Here is a 19,510-nt window from a genome sequence, read left to right as displayed (position 1 = left end):
TATAGAAGTTCCTGCTTTATCTATGAAACTAAGCAGGTAAGAAGTTGTTGAAAAACTGTCACAGAGAAGGATGAATAGTACCATTTGGCAAATGCAGCTAACTTGGTAAATGTCCCCTCAAAGCATAACTTAAGTTTTATTGATACGGTGATGGAAATTGAAAGAGTGAATACTGTGTGTCCCATAGGAGTGAAATAATGATGTAATTATAGAAAGTTTAGAGATGATCATGGCTTTAAAATTACTGGATATGCAGGAGCTGAACAAATCTAGCTAAACTAAAATAAGTTGTGGTAAAATTGAGCCATGTACTTAAGAAAGAAAAATTCTGCAGCAGTAATGATTCCCCATTAGAATGGTAAGAACATTTCTAAGATCCCTGTGTAGTTGTTAAAAGATTCTGTATGTGTGTTTGAGGATTTTTCTCAAGACAGAAATGAACAGTATCTGTTATCTAATTATGATTGGTTAAAAATCAGTCAGATATCCGTAACCCATGTCAGAAAATCATTGTCATTATTTTCATCTGTTTTTTTTTCCTCACTTGATATGCATGCTGATGACTAGAAATGTGTTGAATCTGGAATGTTTCAGCAGATGCATGCAATTACAATTTGTAAGTGAGGTGATGTGGACAGGCTTGTAATGCCCAGCAGTATTAATGTAAGCATGAAGCTCATTAGCTGTGATGACCAATTTTAGAGACAACTGGATTAGTCAGATCTTCTCTCTTATATGGGAAGTCAGAGTACAGATTTTACCACTATACTTTTGATGTCTGGCAGCACCTGACCTCTAAATATTTGTAATAGTGTAGGCCATAAGCTTGGAAAGAAGTTTATGGTAAGGCTTATTGTGTCATCTTACCTCAGCTTTCCCCAGGAAGGTCTGCTTTCACAGTTCTGTAGAATTGTGGTTGTTAACTGTGCATCTTCCAAAGAGCTATTCGAGTCATTTATCCAAGTCCTGCAAATTTTAAAAGCAGATTTCAAATGTTGGTGCATTGACAGTCTAGAATATATTATTTTTTGAAAAATAATTCTAATAAGTTTTGCCTTTATGCTAATATTCTACTATCTTCAACTTATTAGCAAAACGATGTTTTTTTTAATAGTTTGAGAGAAAATCTTTCAGTGAAGTCAGTGAAAGAAACAGAGAAGAAACTTCGCCATCTGCTTGCAGACTTGCCACTTCCACCTGAGCTGCCTGGAGGAGCTGAGGTACCCAAAAGTCCTGAAGAAAAGAAACCAGCAGTTCAGTTACATAGCAAGAGAAGACCAAAGTATGTTTATTAAACTTTTTAAAAAGCTTATTAAGCAAGTAGAAATAATAATAGTTTCTTTAAAATTTGTTCTTGTTGAAAGAGTTCTGCTTTTTGACATTTTTAATATTAATGTGGCTTGACTCAAACTGCATGGTTTCTTGCCACTTAATAGTAATAAGACAATTAACTAATAATGTCTCAATTAGTGTTGAGGGTGTCTTCAAAGTTAAAACTATGTATAGACACACTGGCTGTATTCTTAAAAATATTTCTTGCTTTGTAGAATATGTGGACCACGACATGGTGAAACGAAAGAAAAAGAAATAGACTGGGGAAAGCGCTGTGTGGATAAATTTGATATCATCGGTATTATTGGTGAAGGCACTTATGGGCAAGTTTACAAAGCCAAAGATAAAGATACAGGTAAGTTCAAAAAAGATAAATGTAGTTTTACAATTTTAAGTGAATAGGATGATTTTGGTTTTTGTTTTGTATTGAGTAAAATTTGTGGCATTCTGTCCTTACATTTTGAAGATTTTTAGTTGTTGGTGTGTTCAGTTTTAAGTTTAGCATTTATCTAAATCAGAAATTATTGTTTGCTGCATTGGAAAATCATTTCTCTGGAAAGCTGTGGCTGAAATGTAGCTGAATAGTCCTAAATTCTGATTCTTAGTTTTTGAGTTTTGATGGTCTGTATAAAGTTGAACTAGTAAAGAGGAGAGGCTAAAGACAGGTTAGCAAACTGTAATGAAGTTTGTAAAGGGATGTAACAGTGAAAGAAGCTGTGCATAAAATTGGGTCATGATTGTTTGTACTCCAGTAGTCACTAGTTCATAGTAGGAAGAGAATCTGCTTCTGTGCAAACACAGCTGTGAAGAGTTGCACATGGGTTATTCTTGCAATATAACTGATTTTACAATAGTCACATTCTTTTTTAATTTTGTAATAAATATTGCTGAGATGAGTGAGCACTCACCACTAGGATACATAATATTGTCACTACTTCTAAACAGATTGTCCAAATTCCTTATATATGCTGTGTGGTTGTTTTGTGATTAGTTAGTAGTTCTTTCCATGATTGCTTATCCTTCTGGCTTATTTGTGCATGCTTTGAATGCTGGACCATTTTCTACTTCAGCGGTAACTGTATCCCATTGGAGCACATGCCAGCCTCAGTTCCTTCTTTCTGATTGCCAGAAGAATAAGCAGTGTGATTATAATTCCTTCTTTATTCTTTATCTGTCCTTGTCTCAGTTCAGCTTTAGTTCTAACTGAGCTGTCACAGATTTTTGCCTCTACCTCGAGAACCTTTGCAAATCATTGCTAGGATCTCCTGAGATACTCTTCCTTGCATATTTGCATTTAGTCCTGTCATAACCGTATTGCCTTTTTGGCAAACTTCAGGTTATTTGTGAGTCTCAGTCATCTCTTAACCTCCCCTCCCATAGAAGTTGTTGCTTTCTGCATTGAAGATGTCTGTACAGATACAGAAAGCAAATCTGTTAGCTTTGGATTCAAATCCTGTGTAGAAAGTGGCATTATGGCTTGTGAGATACCTTAAAAGAAGCTGTGTAATAGGCTTTCAGAGAAGTGGGTATGGTGTCGTGCTGGAATATGATCTGTTGTGAGTGTATCGTGTAAGTTAGTGTAGGGTAAGTACTTTTTAGAGCTAACACAGATACCTGGGCTGCCAGTAAACTTCCCAGACACAGCAATAAACTTTCAAGAACAAAACTATTGAACTGGCATGTATGGTCTGTAGACATCCTCCATCATGAGTAGATCATGCTCCTGCCATTTTGTAGGCTCCAGTTTGTTCCATCCCACCCTGCAGTAAAATAGTTAGGGAAAAATCTCCTCACTGTAAAAATGGCAGTGTCACTTGTGCTTGTAGAAAGTATACTGATGAATTTGAGGACTCTTTAGTCATCATATCTTGAGCTGTGTAGTATTTCTGTCTAGATACATGCATTCTGACCAGTGGTAATGTAGTATTAAATCCAGAGCAGTCACAGGCCTCTGTCTCTGAAGCTGCTGCTGATAATCACTCTTTACTGGTGGACATGGTGTGGAATATTGGGATATGTGAGTGAGTTGTGCAGGAGGAAGGAGGATAGCCCTTACAGTGTGTGTGTAGCTGAAAATTCTCATTTGTAGTTTTGCTTCTGTATGTGATCCTGATTTCTGTTCAGCATAGTGCTTGATGCAAGCATCAGGGTTTTGAACAACAAACATACAAATCAATACTGAATCCCATGGTTTGGTTGCTAATCTTAATGGCTTTTATTTAAATTTTCTCTTAGGGGAAATGGTAGCACTGAAGAAAGTACGACTGGATAATGAAAAGGAAGGGTTTCCAATTACAGCTATTCGAGAGATTAAGATTCTTCGACAGCTTAATCATCAAAGCATTATCAACATGAAGGAAATAGTGACGGATAAAGAAGATGCTTTAGACTTCAAGAAGGACAAAGGTATGTATGCTAGCAGGGCTTGCTCTTTCTGGACCTGTTCTTAATGTGATAGTCTGCTATGCTGGATTGGAAGTTACGATTCATTAAAAATATGTTTGCAAATTGTGGTACTTGATGAGGAATTTGAATTTTGATTTAAATACTATAAGAAGTTGTTTATTTATCTCAGCTATGCATTTTGCTTATAGAAACATTTTCTGCCAATATTTTGTGGCATAAAAAATGTATTGCTTGATTGTGGTTTTGCTGTGGAGGAACAGATGTTTGAGTCCTTGACACCCATGGATTAGGGAGGCCAGCAATAATAGGAAGCTCTTAATTGTGAGCTTTTCTTAACTTTTTATTTTTTTACTACTTTCTCACACCATTTAGAGTATAGTAGGTTGAATGTTGAAGAGGCGTTTTTAATTTTAGGCCTCAGTTTCATATTAATTGTTCTTCAGTTACTTTCTTGATGATTAGGCACATGTGTTTTGTGGGCTTGAAGAGGAGTTAATTAAAAGTATGAAAAGCAAGACTTGTACAGTGGTAGTGTTTTTCCCCAAATAGAAGGCATGAGACTTATACTCTTGGTTTCTTCAGTTTTAAGTCTGTCTTGTTTGAATTGTTTCAGCCTCCTTAGTCTAGAGATTCAAGCAGAGTGAAAATCACGCAGTGTTATTGCTTGGTACCTCTGATATCAGAGTGGTATTTTGCCCCTGGAGGCATTTCATTTTAGGTCTAAGTGTTACAAACCTATCATTTTGGACCTATTTTAGTGTCCTGTGAGCAATTTGTTACATAGTTTGGCTTAGAGTGTTTGGAATGTGGTACCTGTCCTTCTTCCCTGCTCTCCCTCCCTGAGTCTCTATACAGTATGCCCAGCAGCAGTGCAGATAGAAAATGCTGTGTGTGCTGCATGGCCAGCTGAAACAATACCAGGTTATATGATCATTCAGAAGGTAGATATGAAGCAGGAATTCATTTGGGTTTTTTCCTAGCATCTTTGGAGAGTGTAATACCTTGAAGCATGTACAGCACTGACATGCTTAAAAGTGGGAAGTATCTAGCAAGAGTTTCTCGAGAGTTGTGCAGGTTCAGTGGTCAGGCCCCACTCAAAATCCTGACAGTCTGCAACATCCAGTTTAGTCTTTGTATGTGAATCTTGCACTAAGTTTTAATTAGGTGTAACCTACTTGGCTAATGAGACCACACTGAGTATTGACTAAGTACATAATGACTCATTAATGAATTTTCTTTCTTTCTGTTTAGTGTTGTGTTTAGAATTGAATAGTAAATTTCAAATGGGTTTTTTTTTTGGTCCGAGTCTGTGTTTGTGCTTTTGATATTACTTCTGATTTAATTTCTTGTTCTTTTTTAACAGCATATTACATTTTCTGAAAATTTACAAGGGCAGGGGTTTCTCTGGAGAAGAATTCTGTTCTATTCTGCTAGAATGGAATTAATTTCTGATAGCTGAGTAAGTTCTGATAGCTTCTTGAAAACGTTAGCAGGATAATGAGACTGCTGTTAAAACTTCTCTGTGAAAGTAAGGAAGTTGGGGGTTTTTTTCAGGCACTGTATTCCGTATTTCTCTAATGAGTAGTTCATTGTGAGATAGGGATTTATAGCTGAGTTGTGGCCAAATTGCAGTCTGTGCAGAGAATGAATGCAAGTGGGAGGAAGTTTGGTCATTTTCACAGTAAAGTGTTGCAAATACAAAAGTGGGCTGCTTAACAAGGAACCATTAGAAAAGTGGTAGTGATATCTTACAAAAGGCAGAGGTTAGAGTAAAAGCAGGGTGTTGTGCCTATATGATGAACATGCTTATGCTTAATGTATAATATGTGTTTACCATGGCTTTGAAATATGACTTGGAAAACCCTGCTGATAGCGTACTTAGAAGTGTAGGGAATAAGAACATTTTTACTACCACGTTTTTCTAGTTATTATGAGTGAAGTTAATTTTGTTTCTAAGGCTGTGTATCATACCCTGACATAGTAGTCATCTGCTTTTTCACTTAAGGCAGTGTGGGGTGTTTTTTTGGTTGGATCTCAGTAGGTTAATATATAGTACATTCAGTTATTTGACAATAATGTAAGTGTTTGGCCCACTTTGCAGTGCTTGATTTAAGGATACTTTTTAAGATAGTAATGTTGCACTGCAAGCCAGCAATAGCTTGGCTTGTACAACTTTTTCCTGATATTTTGAGCTGCCTTACATGTTTTTAAATGGCACACTCAAAAGTCTGCAAGAGAGAAGATTACTTGTTCCCCATATTAAAGCCTGTCTCAATATTTTCAACAAAGAAAATGGAAGAAATTATATCTGTGTTGTATCTTGGCCAGCTTGGACTATAAATTTGAAGACATGAACAGCTTTGATAGATAGTTTTGGGTTTATTCTTTCTCTACTAACTGTTCGCAAAAGAAGTGTAACACATTGGAGCAGTGTGTTACAAATTTTCTAAGTGCATTTCCCTCCATCAGTGGCAGTCAGCACCTTAGGCAGCATAATTGTTTGTATAAATTGTTTATATAAATACAAAGCAGAGTGGGTGATACATGGGTCTGTCTGCTGAGGATCAGAAGTTGTTCACTTTGCAATCTTCATTATATGTGAGATGTAGTTGATGATGAAGTTGGAGAGCAGCATTACTGATTACTGGTTAGTAATGTAACATCTTGATTCTCAGGCACAATCCTGGTAGATAAAACATATGTTAGGTGTGGCCACAAGGTGTATTCATTTTATGTGTTACTTGTGTAGGCTTTTGTCACCTACCTATCATTCAGAGGCAGATAGGTGAACACCCAAACTTAATGATGGGAGCTTGTGACTCTGAGGTTGTATTCAGTCTTTTGTGTGTTGAGCCACCTTATCAGTTATAAAATGAATTATTGAGAAAATGCTTTCTAAATTTGAGCTGTTGTTAGTTTTGGTACTTTTCCTTTGTGTGTGTATAATTTCTATGACTTTGGTGTATGTCTTTTTACTTTGAGATGTTTCTTCAGTTCTCAGTTGCCTCTAACAGCTGGGAGATGTTTGCAAGTGCTCAACAGTCTAGCTATGGGATTGACATGATCTCTTTTTACTAAACAAATGGAAAATGCCTGACTTAGCTTTTGTTGCTGTGAATGTAAACACAGTAAGTGTACTGCCTGACATGCCTTCCTCCTTTAAACTGGGATAGGTGTTTTTGCTAATCTGAGGGAGGATGTAAAACTTGGCATGGAGACCAATAATAAAAGATCTGGTTAACATTGCAGCTTAAGGGTTTTTTCCTGTTTGTTTGTTTGTTTGGGGTTTTTTTGTGGTTTTTTTTTTTTTTTTTTGTGTGTGTGTGAATTGCCTGTTTGTGTGTCTGTTTCTATAATTTTAAGATCTAAGTTTACTTTAGATTAAATTTTGAATTGATTTGCAGTACAAATCAGCAAACTTTTTGGGCATGAAATTGTTATTTGTATTGACAGTACTGTAGTACAGGAGGACACTGACTCTGCAGTATGTTGTAATATGACAGGTTACTTTCTCACAGCTGTCAAGTAGTACTTATTCTGAAATCTTGTGGTTTGGAAGGAGTCTGTGACATCAGTCATGTACTCAGTGTTACATGGTAGCTGGTTTTGTCTGTGTTTCCTCAGAAGTTGAGTAAAAGCAGAGGTGTGAATTTCAGAAACCTCTAGTGCTCTACAGCTTGTCTTGCTGCTCTCAAAATAGCTGATAGAAAGTTACCCTAAATAGTTCTCATGCTAGAGCTAAGTTGTCAGGAATAGTGTGACTGCTTGAGTGGTGCTTCCTATTTGTGTGTGCAGTATGGGGCTTTGGTCTGGAATAAGCGCAGACCTAATTGTGTGACTTTTTAACTTGTTCCATTTCAAAAGGAGAAAAATTTCTAATTTTTAATCAAAGATTTTTGTTTGTCTGCTTTATGTTTTTGGTTTTGGTTTAGTTGTTTCGGGTTTTTTTTCTTATTTCCCTGTATTACGTGATAAAACAAGGAGAGTATTTACTCCCAGGGCTTCTGTATGTTCTTGGATACAAACCACAAATGTTTCAGAACATATGTGGAGTTCCTGCAAGAGGAAAATGCAGTTGAACTTGAAAGGGGAGAATAACACTGTCATTAAATAGAAACTTAATATTGGGTGAAAATGTAAAAAAGTAGTATAGCAACAATGTTTTCTTAAGTCTTAAGGGATTAATTCAGCAGCTATGGCCATATTTGTTGTTCTGGCAATCAGAAAATAGATTAATAAAACCTAGGTCGAACAAAAGGACAATTGTCTCTTGAAGGAACTTTAAGGAATTTAAGTGTAAGGAACTTTAAGGAGTTGGTGGGCAATTTCTTCTTTAGTTTTCAGGTTGTGGTTGATAAAATCCTGCATAAAACTCTTGGAATAGTATATCATGAGTACTGGAAGAGAAATGCTAAGGAAATAAAACAGTACATGTAATTTTATTATATTTAATCAGTCAACAGTAAGAATAATCTATGTATTACATAGAAGAAGCTGGAGGAGGCTTTGTAGCAATATTAAAATCTGCTGGAGTTTCATTTTGAGAACGGAGTACAGAACAAATGTTGAAAACATGTTTCACAGCTTAGCATTGTACGCACTATGCATTGAACTAGGCAGGAATACTGGAGTTTCTTTAAAGCATTTCTGTATTTCAAGATACTATTGTAATGCATTTATACTAGAATTGAATTTAAATTTGCGTGTAATAAGGCCTTTCTGTTCTCCTGGGTCCTCAGATCTCTGTCTGATCAGATATTTTGAGAAACACTGAACACCTTTCCTCTGAATTACGTTTGGAAAAAGCTTGTTTAAAAGCCATAATCTATGGGGGCTTTTGGGTCATTCTCCCCTGCATCACCACCCTCCCCTCCCAGTCCGAAGTACTTGTGTCTTTGGGAACAAATGGTGTCCTGTTTTGTTGGATCTGTGTGGTTTGAAGACACTCCAAAGAAATCCAGAGCCTGCCTGTGTCACAAAAACGCAAAGCATGTTTTGTTAGTATTTTTTGGCCTCTCAGAAAATCCACTGGTTTTTTTCAGATCATTAGTGCCATGTTTTGTTGAGTTAGCTTTCTTGTATGCAAACCTTTACTGCATTAGACCCGAACTTATTTTGTGTTAGGACACTGCTTTTGTTAGATCTCCATGAACTGAAACACATGACCAAGAGGAGGAGATGTGTTAATCCTTTAATTAGTCTAAATTGATATCTCACTTGCTGAACCCCATCAGTCTTAACTGACAAAATGGTCAGAAAGGTGCATTTTATTTTTCCAAGGGCAATCAAAAGGAGTAAGGTGAAGATTATTTTCATCCATGTGTATCTCCTGTATTTATTGTGTACCTCCTTAATAGATTCAGCTGCTCTCTCTTATCCCATATTCAGAAATAGGGATACTGACAGAGCTGCTGCTTTGTCAACATGTAGTAACATTAGGGTTTCTGATTATTTCAGTAGATGAAGGAGAGTAGATGAGCTTCATGGTGTTAGTGAAAGAAATGGGCTGCCCAGGACACAGCCCTTCTGTTAGTGCTTTGTTGCAGCGTGTGGAAATGGACTAGGCTTTCTCCCACCCCACAGCTGGGAAGTGCAGGTCTCTAACACAAGAGCAGCAAGATGAGGAGCTTTAAAGTCAAGTAAGTAATTCTGAGCTCATTTGAATTGCATGCACTTTACTGTGAGAGTGCTTTAGGTGTTTTTATGGCACTGCTTCAGAAAATAAGAACTGGGCGAAGCTGGCATCAAGCAAACCATCATTTTAAAATGTAACCTCCAAGTTACAAATGTTTTGCCCTCATAAAAGAAGTAACTATTATTTTTTTCTGCTGTGATTTCCTTTTTTGAGAAATGGATATTTGTGTGGCATTTGTTTTGATAGAACTGAAGTATGCTGTGAACTTGAACTTGGACTAAGCTATAGTAAGCAGACTTCTGTCTGTGCATAGTTCATTTGTGGTGTCTTCCATGACTGTTTCCTTCTTCCTGAAAGCTACTTTCCCTTTTATGGAGGATCAAATCCCCCAGTGTGATAAAAAGCGATAAGAATTTGAAATTACCAGGTGGAATAATGTAAGGATTTTGTTGGCAGAAACTACAGATCTCTGTCAGAAAAGGGCACCATGTTTGTCTAGGAATAAATTAACAGGAGTTCCACTTCAGTTTGCTTGATAGCTTGAATACTACTGAAAATCAGGCTTGAATGGTAAGATTGCCAAGGTTAATAGACTAATTTTCATATTTTCTCACGCTAAATGAAGATTTTACCAGTTTTAAAACAAATTTTAGTAACGTGTAGTTAGGAAATAGGCAAGAATGCACAAGTGTAATGAATCTCTGCATTTGCTCTTGATCTCATAAGGAAGGAATATGTAGCATTTATCCTGTTTTAGTGTATGTTTTCTAATATGAATTGCAGAGAATGTAAATAATGAGGTGTCACCTCACAGGTACTACACTACTTTGTTTATGAATCTTCTCTATTGTCCTTCTTGCATGAGGGTACCAGTTGTGATTGCTGGTTATAGTGCATAAATAGCAGTGAAAAAGTCCTGGGAGTTAGTGACAGAGCAGGAAGTTGCTCAAGGCATGGATCCTGCTTTGCATATAAACAAGAGGTCTCTGATCAGCTGGTCTCACTAAACAGTTCTACAGTCAATCTTTCTCCTTGTCATATACACACATGCAGCCAGCTGCCAGGGCAGAGTTAACTTTCCCTTGTACTCCAGAGCAAGAAGGTACCAAGATTCATTGGTGTTCATTCAGTTTTGTTGAGCCAACATCCTCTGAAGGGCATATCTAGGTTTTTCTTATACTGCAGTACTAATATCAGGTGTTTTGTTTTGAGGCGTTTAAAAATATGTCATGGCTCATATTTCAGTCATTGCTGAAGTAGATCTAACAGCAGATTGCCAGCTATCTAATTTGAAAATACCAAGATTAGGAGCCTCTGTGCTTTTCCATGTTAACTGGTGAACTGGATTGGTGAACTCAGTTATGCAAATAGTAACACAGCAGATTTTCTATGCTTTTATAGACTTTAATACTTCCCTCTCTCCTTGTGAAGTGAGTGGGATTGTGTTGCACTTGCTTGATTCACCTCCTGTTTCACCCCCTCTGCAGGGGTATTTTATAATGAGTATTTTTTTCTTTCTCTGTATAATATGCAACAGGACAAAAAGACCTAAGTCAAAACCAACGAGGTATGCAATGGCCTGTGCCTTAGCTGATATACGCTAATCATTGTTACAAGTTTAACCCTTAGCATATGAGTAATCTTCTTCCTGAATCGCAGATGGACCTAGCATTCTTTTTTCCCTTTTCAGCTACTAAACAAGAAAAGGAGTCAGTTCATTAGAGTATGGCTGTGTATGTGTACTGCTTCTATCAAGCTGAATTCTCATTATTGCTCCAAGACTTTCACTAGTTTCTGAGTTTAACTTTTTTAGGAACAACAATATGTAATGAGTTCTTGTTGGATAGAAACTATTTGTAGTGGAAGTTTTATTTAAGGAGGTTTTGGAAATGCAAGGTAGACAGACCCACTTGAATCTGGTTTCTGCATTGCTTACTTCACTCTGCAGGGGCTGCATTGTTCTGTGTCCCAGGGTGAAGAAGGGAAAGAATGAAGTACTAAAAGTAGATTGTGCAGGGAGTGGTTGTATTGGAGATTGGTTATTGCTAATTCTGAGTCACTCAACACTTTTCCTCTTGAAGAGTGCTTGTACATATCAAAGAGCCTTGGCTTTAATGGCTTTAGTGATAGAACTATGCAGGCCAATGTGAGATAAGACCAGATTCTCTTGTGTTGAATATATGCATGCGGCAACTTAAAATATGAAGTCTGTCTTTGCAGAGCTGCTGTTACTAGTAGGTGAGTTCTGCTTTCTCATTTTATCCTGTCTTATAGGTATTTCTAGTTTGAGAAAGGCCAGCTTATTTCTGACCCAGTTGCATGGAAATCTTTAAAAAATTTCATCGCTGAGTCATGACAGATGAACAATAATGCACAATAATGCTTGTACAGATTTTGTTTCTAGATTTCCTCTCCAAACTTTTCATAGGTAATATTAACACAGTTATTTTTTCTTGAAATAAAATGGATGGAGATTGAGAGCCATAGGGAGAGCACATGTTTATCTAGACTAAAGCACCATGTGGTAACGTTATTTTTCTTTTCACAAATGTTTGACTAGTATAACCGTTTATATAGAACAGCAATTTATTAAAACTTTTTAAAGACCTATATTTCATTGGACGTGAGATACAGCTATAAATACTGCAGAAAATCTAAGTAGTTGTAAGAAAAATGCTTCTGATTTCAAAAAGTAGGCAACAGCAATTATTTGGACTGCTGTTAAATCAGTTTTTCTGTCTGTTTCTCCTACCCTTTTCCTTTCTTTTTGTAGGTGCATTTTACCTGGTATTTGAATATATGGACCATGACTTGATGGGACTGCTGGAATCTGGTTTGGTTCATTTTAATGAAAATCATATTAAATCTTTTATGAGACAGCTGATGGAGGGCTTGGCCTATTGCCACAAGAAGAACTTTTTGCACAGAGATATCAAATGTTCAAATATTCTACTAAATAATAGGTATGGTTATTACTTAAAAGTATGTAACAAAAATTGTATGTTAACATCTTTAAATCGTTATTTCAGTCTTTGCAGTTCACCTGATTGGAGTCATTAGCAAAACTTATTTTCCAAGTTGCCTAATTTCTTTAAAATCTGTTGCAAAATACTAATTCAGTAATGCGCCTACTTAACATGGGAACTTGCAGCTGTGTATTAAAGTTAATCTGTGTTAAAAAAGATTCAGTTTTAATCCTGCTGAGTCAGAGTATGGAGGGAAAATTATCTGAGTTTAAATATTTAAATTATCTGAGTTTAAATATATTATCTGAGTTTAAATATATTAATGCAGAATTGTAGGATGTAAGTGTTTGAAGTGTATTCTTTCTGCCATCTCCTTTCAAGATCGCAGTGTGGCTAGGCTGGGTCCTCGACAAGGACCTCAGAACTGTCATGAAGAACCAGCCCATCAGTCAGGATAGTGCTTTCAAAGAGTATTTGATTAGGCATGTTCAAACATGCCTTAACTTGCAGCTATTGCCATCATCAAACTGGGAGAATAATTTGTTTCTTACTACCTTAACACATGGTAATTGCAAATCATATTAGTAAGTGTGGTGTTTTCAGTGTGCAGCATCAGTAACAAATAAAAAGCTAGTGTGAGAATAATGGATGACTTCATTACCAGCTGTTGTGCGTCATAACCTGGAGTACTAAAGCCAGGGAGCAAAATTAGAGCCAGGTTTATAGCAGCAAAAAAGGGTATAGTTAAGAAAAAAGAGTAGGTAGTCAGCTTCTGGGATTTGTTGTCACAGGAAGTTTTGTGGGTAGTGTCAGGAGTCTCCAAAAAAGATGACATACATTCAAGGATAATATCATTAACACATGCTGATGGGGCTGGACAGGGATCCCTGTTTTAGCATCCTTAACACAATGATTGTGGGTAGTGATTAAGTATGAGGAAGATGAGCCCCAAAGGGAATGGGTTCACATGTTCTTCCTAAAAATCTACTGCTGCTGTTGGAGATTAAATACTGGGCAAATTTGATCAAGGGTCTATTTTGATAGGCCTAGTTTTCTCCCAGCTTTCTCCAAATTAAATTTGCTATTTCGTCCTCCTTTTTCCCTTAGCAGTCAACTAACACTTGACTGCTTTGAAATCTGTATGCTTCTGCAGATTGAGATACAGATTCTTAAACAGATGTACATGTTCCTCCCCATTACTCACTGTGCCCACACACTTATTCCTATTATCTGCTGATCTCCATTAGTGTTTCTGTGTGCACCTTTGGGAACTCAGAAGCTGGGTGTAACCTTAAAGTGGAGAAGAGTGCCTTATGGTAGAGGAGGAACTTGTTCTTTTACTGTGTTCTCCAATCCAGGTTGTAGAGTTGGGTTTTCCCCCCCAGAACAGTGTCTGAGCATCCTTAGGTTTTTCCACCAGCAGCAGAAAAACATGGTAGTAGATCTGAATGATTTTTTAAGCCAGTGTTTCAAAAATCCTATTACTAGCTACAGCCTGAGTCCAAACATGTGGATTATGTATCTTCTACATAGGCAACTTCAACAAATTTTTGAGCAAATACAAATAATCTTCTGCAAATACATTCTCAGAAATAAGCATGTAAAAAGGGAACATTTCTTTGTTTATGGGTGTTCTACAAGAAGAGTAAAGGTCTGAAGGTCTGAGGAGGAAAGTGGATGGAAACTATAACCTGTACACGGTATCATCACAAAACGGTTATGTACATGCTGTTACCACAAAATTGTCATACTAGCAGCAAATCTTGCCATAATTTGATTAAATAGCATGTATTTGAAAGTGATGGGAGTTATTAAAGTTTATCAGTACAGAAAAGAAAAACCACATATAACAATGCAACATTCATTTAGAGAAGCTTGCAGGTAGCTTTCTGTTTGAATCATCCAGACGTTACAAGTAGTGGGAGTTTCTGGTCATAGAGCAGTGCCTTTTAGCTGTTGGAATGGACAGGCAGGAGCTCTGTATCTTCTACTCTTCCCCTCATATGTGGAAAACCTCAGGAATGGGTTAGGGGTTATGTTATTCAGCAAGTTGGTTGCTGATAAAAATAGAAGCCCTTATCTGGTCAGTCACCCTGATATAAAGGCTGTATTTAAAATGTACAAGCACAGAACAGGACTTTGATGGCTTCCTAGAAGGAAGTATGACTGCTGATAATTGTTTGTTGTACAAGTGCTCATGCTAGCAATAAGGCCTGAGAAAACAGCAGTTTCTTCCCTCAGTTTTTTCCTGCAGAGTTACTGACTGGAATATTTTATGGTATAGACGTAAATTTTTACTATCATCCTACAATGTAAATGCCGTTTGATAAGCATACCCAATTTTGCTCACTTGTCTTTCCTATTCAGTGAGTTAGCATACTGTTTACTGAAGAGGTGCAGAGATAGCAGAGCATTGCCTCATCATTAATGTGGTTTGGTGAAGATCACTGCTGTTTCAGTCTTAAACTTTACCTGATTTTGGGGGAAGAAAGCTTAACAGGATTAACCACTAAATAATTCTTTGCTTTTTCCACCAGAGGGCAGATAAAGCTCGCTGATTTTGGGCTTGCTCGGCTGTACAACTCAGAAGAAAGGTAAGATACAATTACACTGTGAAAAAGCATTCAGAAGTTTAATCTTTTTGCTTAACTATTATGAGGGACAGAAGACTGTTTTGTTTAGAGGAAATGTTGCTGTACTGTAATACAAGTAATTGCTTAGGAAAGTGAAAGAAATACATGTTGTCTTATACAGCATAAAACCACCAAAGTCTCTTTGTGCGGGTGTATTGCTTTTCCAGGTGTTCTGGGTAAATAATGGTAGAGAATGGCCATATAGTGATTGGAAATTAACTTACACTCCTAAGTTTCTGGTCCTGTAAACCTGAGGTACATTTCTTCTGTTGGTATGCCCAAGATGTTATTTAGGGAAATGTTTTGGTTTTTTTTGGCTGGCACAAAGTATCATACAGCTCCTCTTCAATAAGCATTACTAACCATTACTTTTGTGTAAGATTTACCTTTACATTTCAAGAGGTTCATTGTATTCTTTAGGTAGTCAGTGCTGTTGAATCTGCTGGAAACAGAGATACAAGTTTAAATAAAAGTTATTCTGAAAGTTCTTGTGACTTGTGCTTCTGTTGTTCTTGGCTTCGTTATGCTCATACTCCAGGAAACAGGTGCACAGTTTTTTTTATGATTAGGAACTTCAGTATTTACTTTGTAATGTAGCATTTGTCATGTGGAACTGACATTTCAAAATCCAGGCTGAATGTTCACTACAGTAATATGTCCATGAGGTGGTTAGATACAGAGATGTTTGGATACCTGACCTTACTTTGATTTCTGCATGTCTAATTTAAGAAATAATATCCATAGCAGTAGCTTTATGGGTTTATTGTTTTCTGCACAGCTCTTATGTTGTTGATAAATGTGTTAGCATTAGTTTCACTGAGCTATTGTCTCAGGACTCTTATTTCAGGAAAATATGCTTAAGTACAGTTATGAAAACTGTTGAGTGTAATAGAAAGTGAAATAATCTTAAGCATCTGCCAGCTAATTATTTTTTTGTTTGGATGTAATTAATAATAAAAGGATGTTATCCTACCTTCTTGTTTAACATGCACCAAACTGGCCTAATGGGTTTCTTCCCTCTGATTTACTATGTTTTGCTTGGGTTTTTTTAATGTCTGTTTTTAAATTAATTTAAATTTTCTTTGTAAAACTCACTGTTCATTAAGGATTAATGTGTCCTTATAATGTCCGGTGTCCTTATAATGCCAATAACCCATTTTACTGTACATGAAACAGCAACATTATTATGCCATTATGCATAAATGACACCAAGATTAAAATTTAATTAAGCTGGGTAATAGAATCGCCCATTGAACATAGGAGAATAATTAGAATCTCAGTAGATTTTCGGCAATTCTTTTGTCACTCGTTTTCCTTCTGACCTGCAGTAACAGATATAATTAATGTATATCAACAAGTGTATAATAGCTGCTGGTTTTTAATTCATGTACTTTGCATTTGGTTTACTGTTGTTTAGAATTTAATACTGTTTGAAAGGGTACAGAACTTAGTAGGGGCATAATGGGGAGGAAGTAAAAATTTAAGTACATTCCTATTGGGTTGTTGTAGTTGGGCTCCTTTAAATGTTATTCTGGTAGATTTAACGTGTTTGGAGTAGGAGGTATGACAGATTGCATGACAAGACAAGTGTTCAAATAAAAACTACCATATACTAATACATATGAGCAATGTATCTGTAGAGATAGTACATACCATGTAAACATTTCAAAGGGAATGTTTGCTTCAGAGATAAATATGATAAATGATGGAATTGTTTCCGAAATCGTGCTACCTTTTAAAAAGGAATTGGAGTTATGTGCCTTAATGAAAGAAGGACTCGGATGATTTTACAGAAGTGATACCCGTACTACTGAGAATGCTATAAGAGCTTGTTAGGCTTCATTCTGTGGTTGTTCATACTTATTGTTACTCTTTCTGTTTGGAGTTACCTCATGTTGGTAACTGAAAAAAAAGTTTCACCTAGTGAAAAACTGAAGAAAACTGAAAGAATTCTGGAATCACTTTTAAAGCACCCTGGTTGAAACAAAACCAACATCAAACATATTTTCTGCTTTCTATTTTGAACTGTTGATTCTGTAGTTCAGTCTGTGCACAAAAAAAAAATAATAATGTGTGTCTGCATTAGTAGAAATCTTTGCTTTAGTGGGAGGACGGAAAGGACCAAAATTTCTGGTTAGACCTGTGGAGAATTAAAGATGTTGTGAAATATAGGAAGACACTAGAAGCATTCTAGGCTTTGGAATCAAAATTGGAATGATACAGTTCCAGAAAAAGGCTTTTATCTCTTTTGTTCATACTTAAAGAGGGAAAAGTGTTTTTTTTTTTTTTTTTTCCTTCTTTTTAAAGTGCATGTAGAGGTCCTATATTTAGTTTGGTAATAGCCAATAGGTGCATGAAAGTTACTGATTTTATCTGAGTCCTGCTCCTGAAATGACTAGCAATGTAATAAATATACAGCATTGCTTTCTGAGTAATAATGGAGATACACTATTCACATAGCATCAACGTGGCTGTGTGGTTATTATTTATATCTTCAATCTGACTGTTTGTAGCCTTCATCAGGTAGTTGTGTTTCTTTTGTGCAGTTACAGCTTTGCTGGACTAAAAAAGAGAGTGGAAGGTTGTACTGTTCTTGAACAGCATCGCAGACGTAAGGTCCTTAAGGTATCATTTCTTTAGAAGTGTGATCGTACTAAAATGATAATTCTCTATTTTTCCTCCTTCCAACAGCCGACCATATACCAACAAAGTTATTACATTATGGTATCGGCCTCCTGAACTTCTCCTTGGGGAAGAAAGATACACACCAGCTATTGATGTCTGGAGCTGTGGGTAAGAGTTTGGATAGAAGCCTAGCAAGGATAAAAACAAGCCAGAAATAAATTTTAAAGTTTCTGTCATTGTGTCCTGAAAGCCGTAATGATGGGAATTTTGCAAAACTGTTTTACAGCTGTATCCTGGGTGAACTTTTTACAAAAAAGCCAATATTTCAAGCAAATCAAGAACTTGCTCAACTGGAACTCATAAGGTAACTAGCAAGCACTGCTACATAGATGCCTCATAAATGGACAGGTTTCTTAGTGTTCTGAGATAATGCACTGCGAATACTTGCAAGTGGTCAGTTACTGCCCCGAGTGAGATGTGAGAGGTTTTGAGGGGCATTTAACACAAGTGACTTCAGCACAGACATGAAGGACTTTTTGTGAGTGTTCTGTGGTCTTAGCAATGTACCACTGACCAATAAGATGGGATTTTGTAGAGTAGCTGGAGTTGCCTATTACTGAAATTGTAAAGGGAGAGTAATCAAAATGCCTGTAATTTTTAAGATGATGTTGCAACTTACTTGTCGCAAATCGGAATGAGGACGTGGACAGTAATAAGGACAAGTGGGATTTGGGAGGAACAGGTTTTTGGCATGCTGCTAGCCATGAGTTCTTCTTGTTTCAAGTCTACCATGTACACACCTTAGCTTTATTACTTTTATGGGAATGTTTCTGTTCCTTTAAAAACTGCCAGACATTTGGTAGACATAAAAATTCTGTTTCTTTCCTTGTTCTCAATAAATCATAGACTGATAAGTATTTAATTTAGCGGAACCAGAACATCTTTTTCTTTCCCTTTATTCAGCAAGCAAAATCTGCTCTTGACTCTGATATCATAATTGACATTATAAATGAGGAGAGGTCATCTTCCTAGAAATAAGGGGACAAGGCGGCGAGTCCTACAGAACTTACAGAAAGTGAACAGTAAATGGTCAGATTAACTTACTAAAAATATTACAAAGTTATATACTGACATGCTTTTCAAAATAGATTGAACAGTAGCATGCTTCTGTGTAATGTGTTATTTGCTGACCTTAATAAATGAAGGTTTTAGCTGGTGCAGAGCAGATCAGTGGTCGGTTTTGGCGTAAGAAGAATTAAACTCATGAGTTTGGAAATTTTTGTTTTTGAGCACTAGATGGCATTGAAGCACATGAGAATGAGTAATTCAAGGTTTTTCTTTGTATTTTACCTCTAGTACAAACCTAAAACTTTGTGATGTCCTCCTGCTGGAAGCTTCTGTTTGTAGCTCATTTCTTGTCTTCACTGATGCTATGCATTTTTTGCTGTTTGAGCATATCAGTTTTATGAACATCTCTGCTGTGATTGTGTTGCAGCCAAAAATTCTACATTTATCTTATCAAAATTTATCAAAGATAGAGGTGAAGTACATTCTGATAGGAGATTCTTATTATTTTTATTCTCCCTCCTGAAAATTATGTACACCAACCAGTGTAAAGTCAGATTGACTTGTATAGCACTTGGGGCATAAATCATTAGGTCTCTTAAACTAACCATTTAAATGTTATGAAAAGGAGGGCTAAACTAGGGAAAAGTATTTGCAAAGTGTCCTTTTATGACTGTCTGCATGAGATTTTGAAACCCTGCATTTATGGAAACACCGTATTAGTTCTTTTGCTCAGAAGTGTGGTGTTGATCAATTTGTACTTAGCTATTGGAAAAAAGGATGGGGATGGAATGTGGGGCATAAGAGTATTGGCAGCTCCATTTCTGGAGGTAGACGAGGCTTGAGGC

At 36.6% G+C, this 19,510-nt stretch overlaps 1 protein-coding gene across 4 annotated transcripts in view; it reads left to right on the top strand.

Annotated features, from left to right (window-relative positions):
- Positions 1-19,510, top strand: part of CDK13 (cyclin dependent kinase 13) — a 44,685-nt gene that overhangs the window by 13,561 nt on the left and 11,614 nt on the right. For all 4 annotated transcript variants that reach the window (XM_058806305.1, XM_058806294.1, XM_058806314.1 and 1 more), the window contains exons 3-9: positions 1,115-1,282; positions 1,548-1,687; positions 3,568-3,738; positions 12,147-12,336; positions 14,877-14,933; positions 17,664-17,765; positions 17,884-17,961. In XM_058806305.1, coding sequence (XP_058662288.1) covers positions 1,115-1,282; positions 1,548-1,687; positions 3,568-3,738; positions 12,147-12,336; positions 14,877-14,933; positions 17,664-17,765; positions 17,884-17,961 — 906 coding nt within the window. The remainder of the gene's footprint in view (positions 1-1,114; positions 1,283-1,547; positions 1,688-3,567; positions 3,739-12,146; positions 12,337-14,876; positions 14,934-17,663; positions 17,766-17,883; positions 17,962-19,510) is intronic.

The sequence above is a fragment of the Ammospiza caudacuta genome, chromosome 1 (genome assembly GCF_027887145.1).
Source record: "Ammospiza caudacuta isolate bAmmCau1 chromosome 1, bAmmCau1.pri, whole genome shotgun sequence".
NCBI lineage: Eukaryota > Metazoa > Chordata > Aves > Passeriformes > Passerellidae > Ammospiza > Ammospiza caudacuta.
The sequence above is the reverse complement of the archived record's forward strand: the minus strand, read 5'-3'. Positions and strand labels throughout refer to the sequence as shown.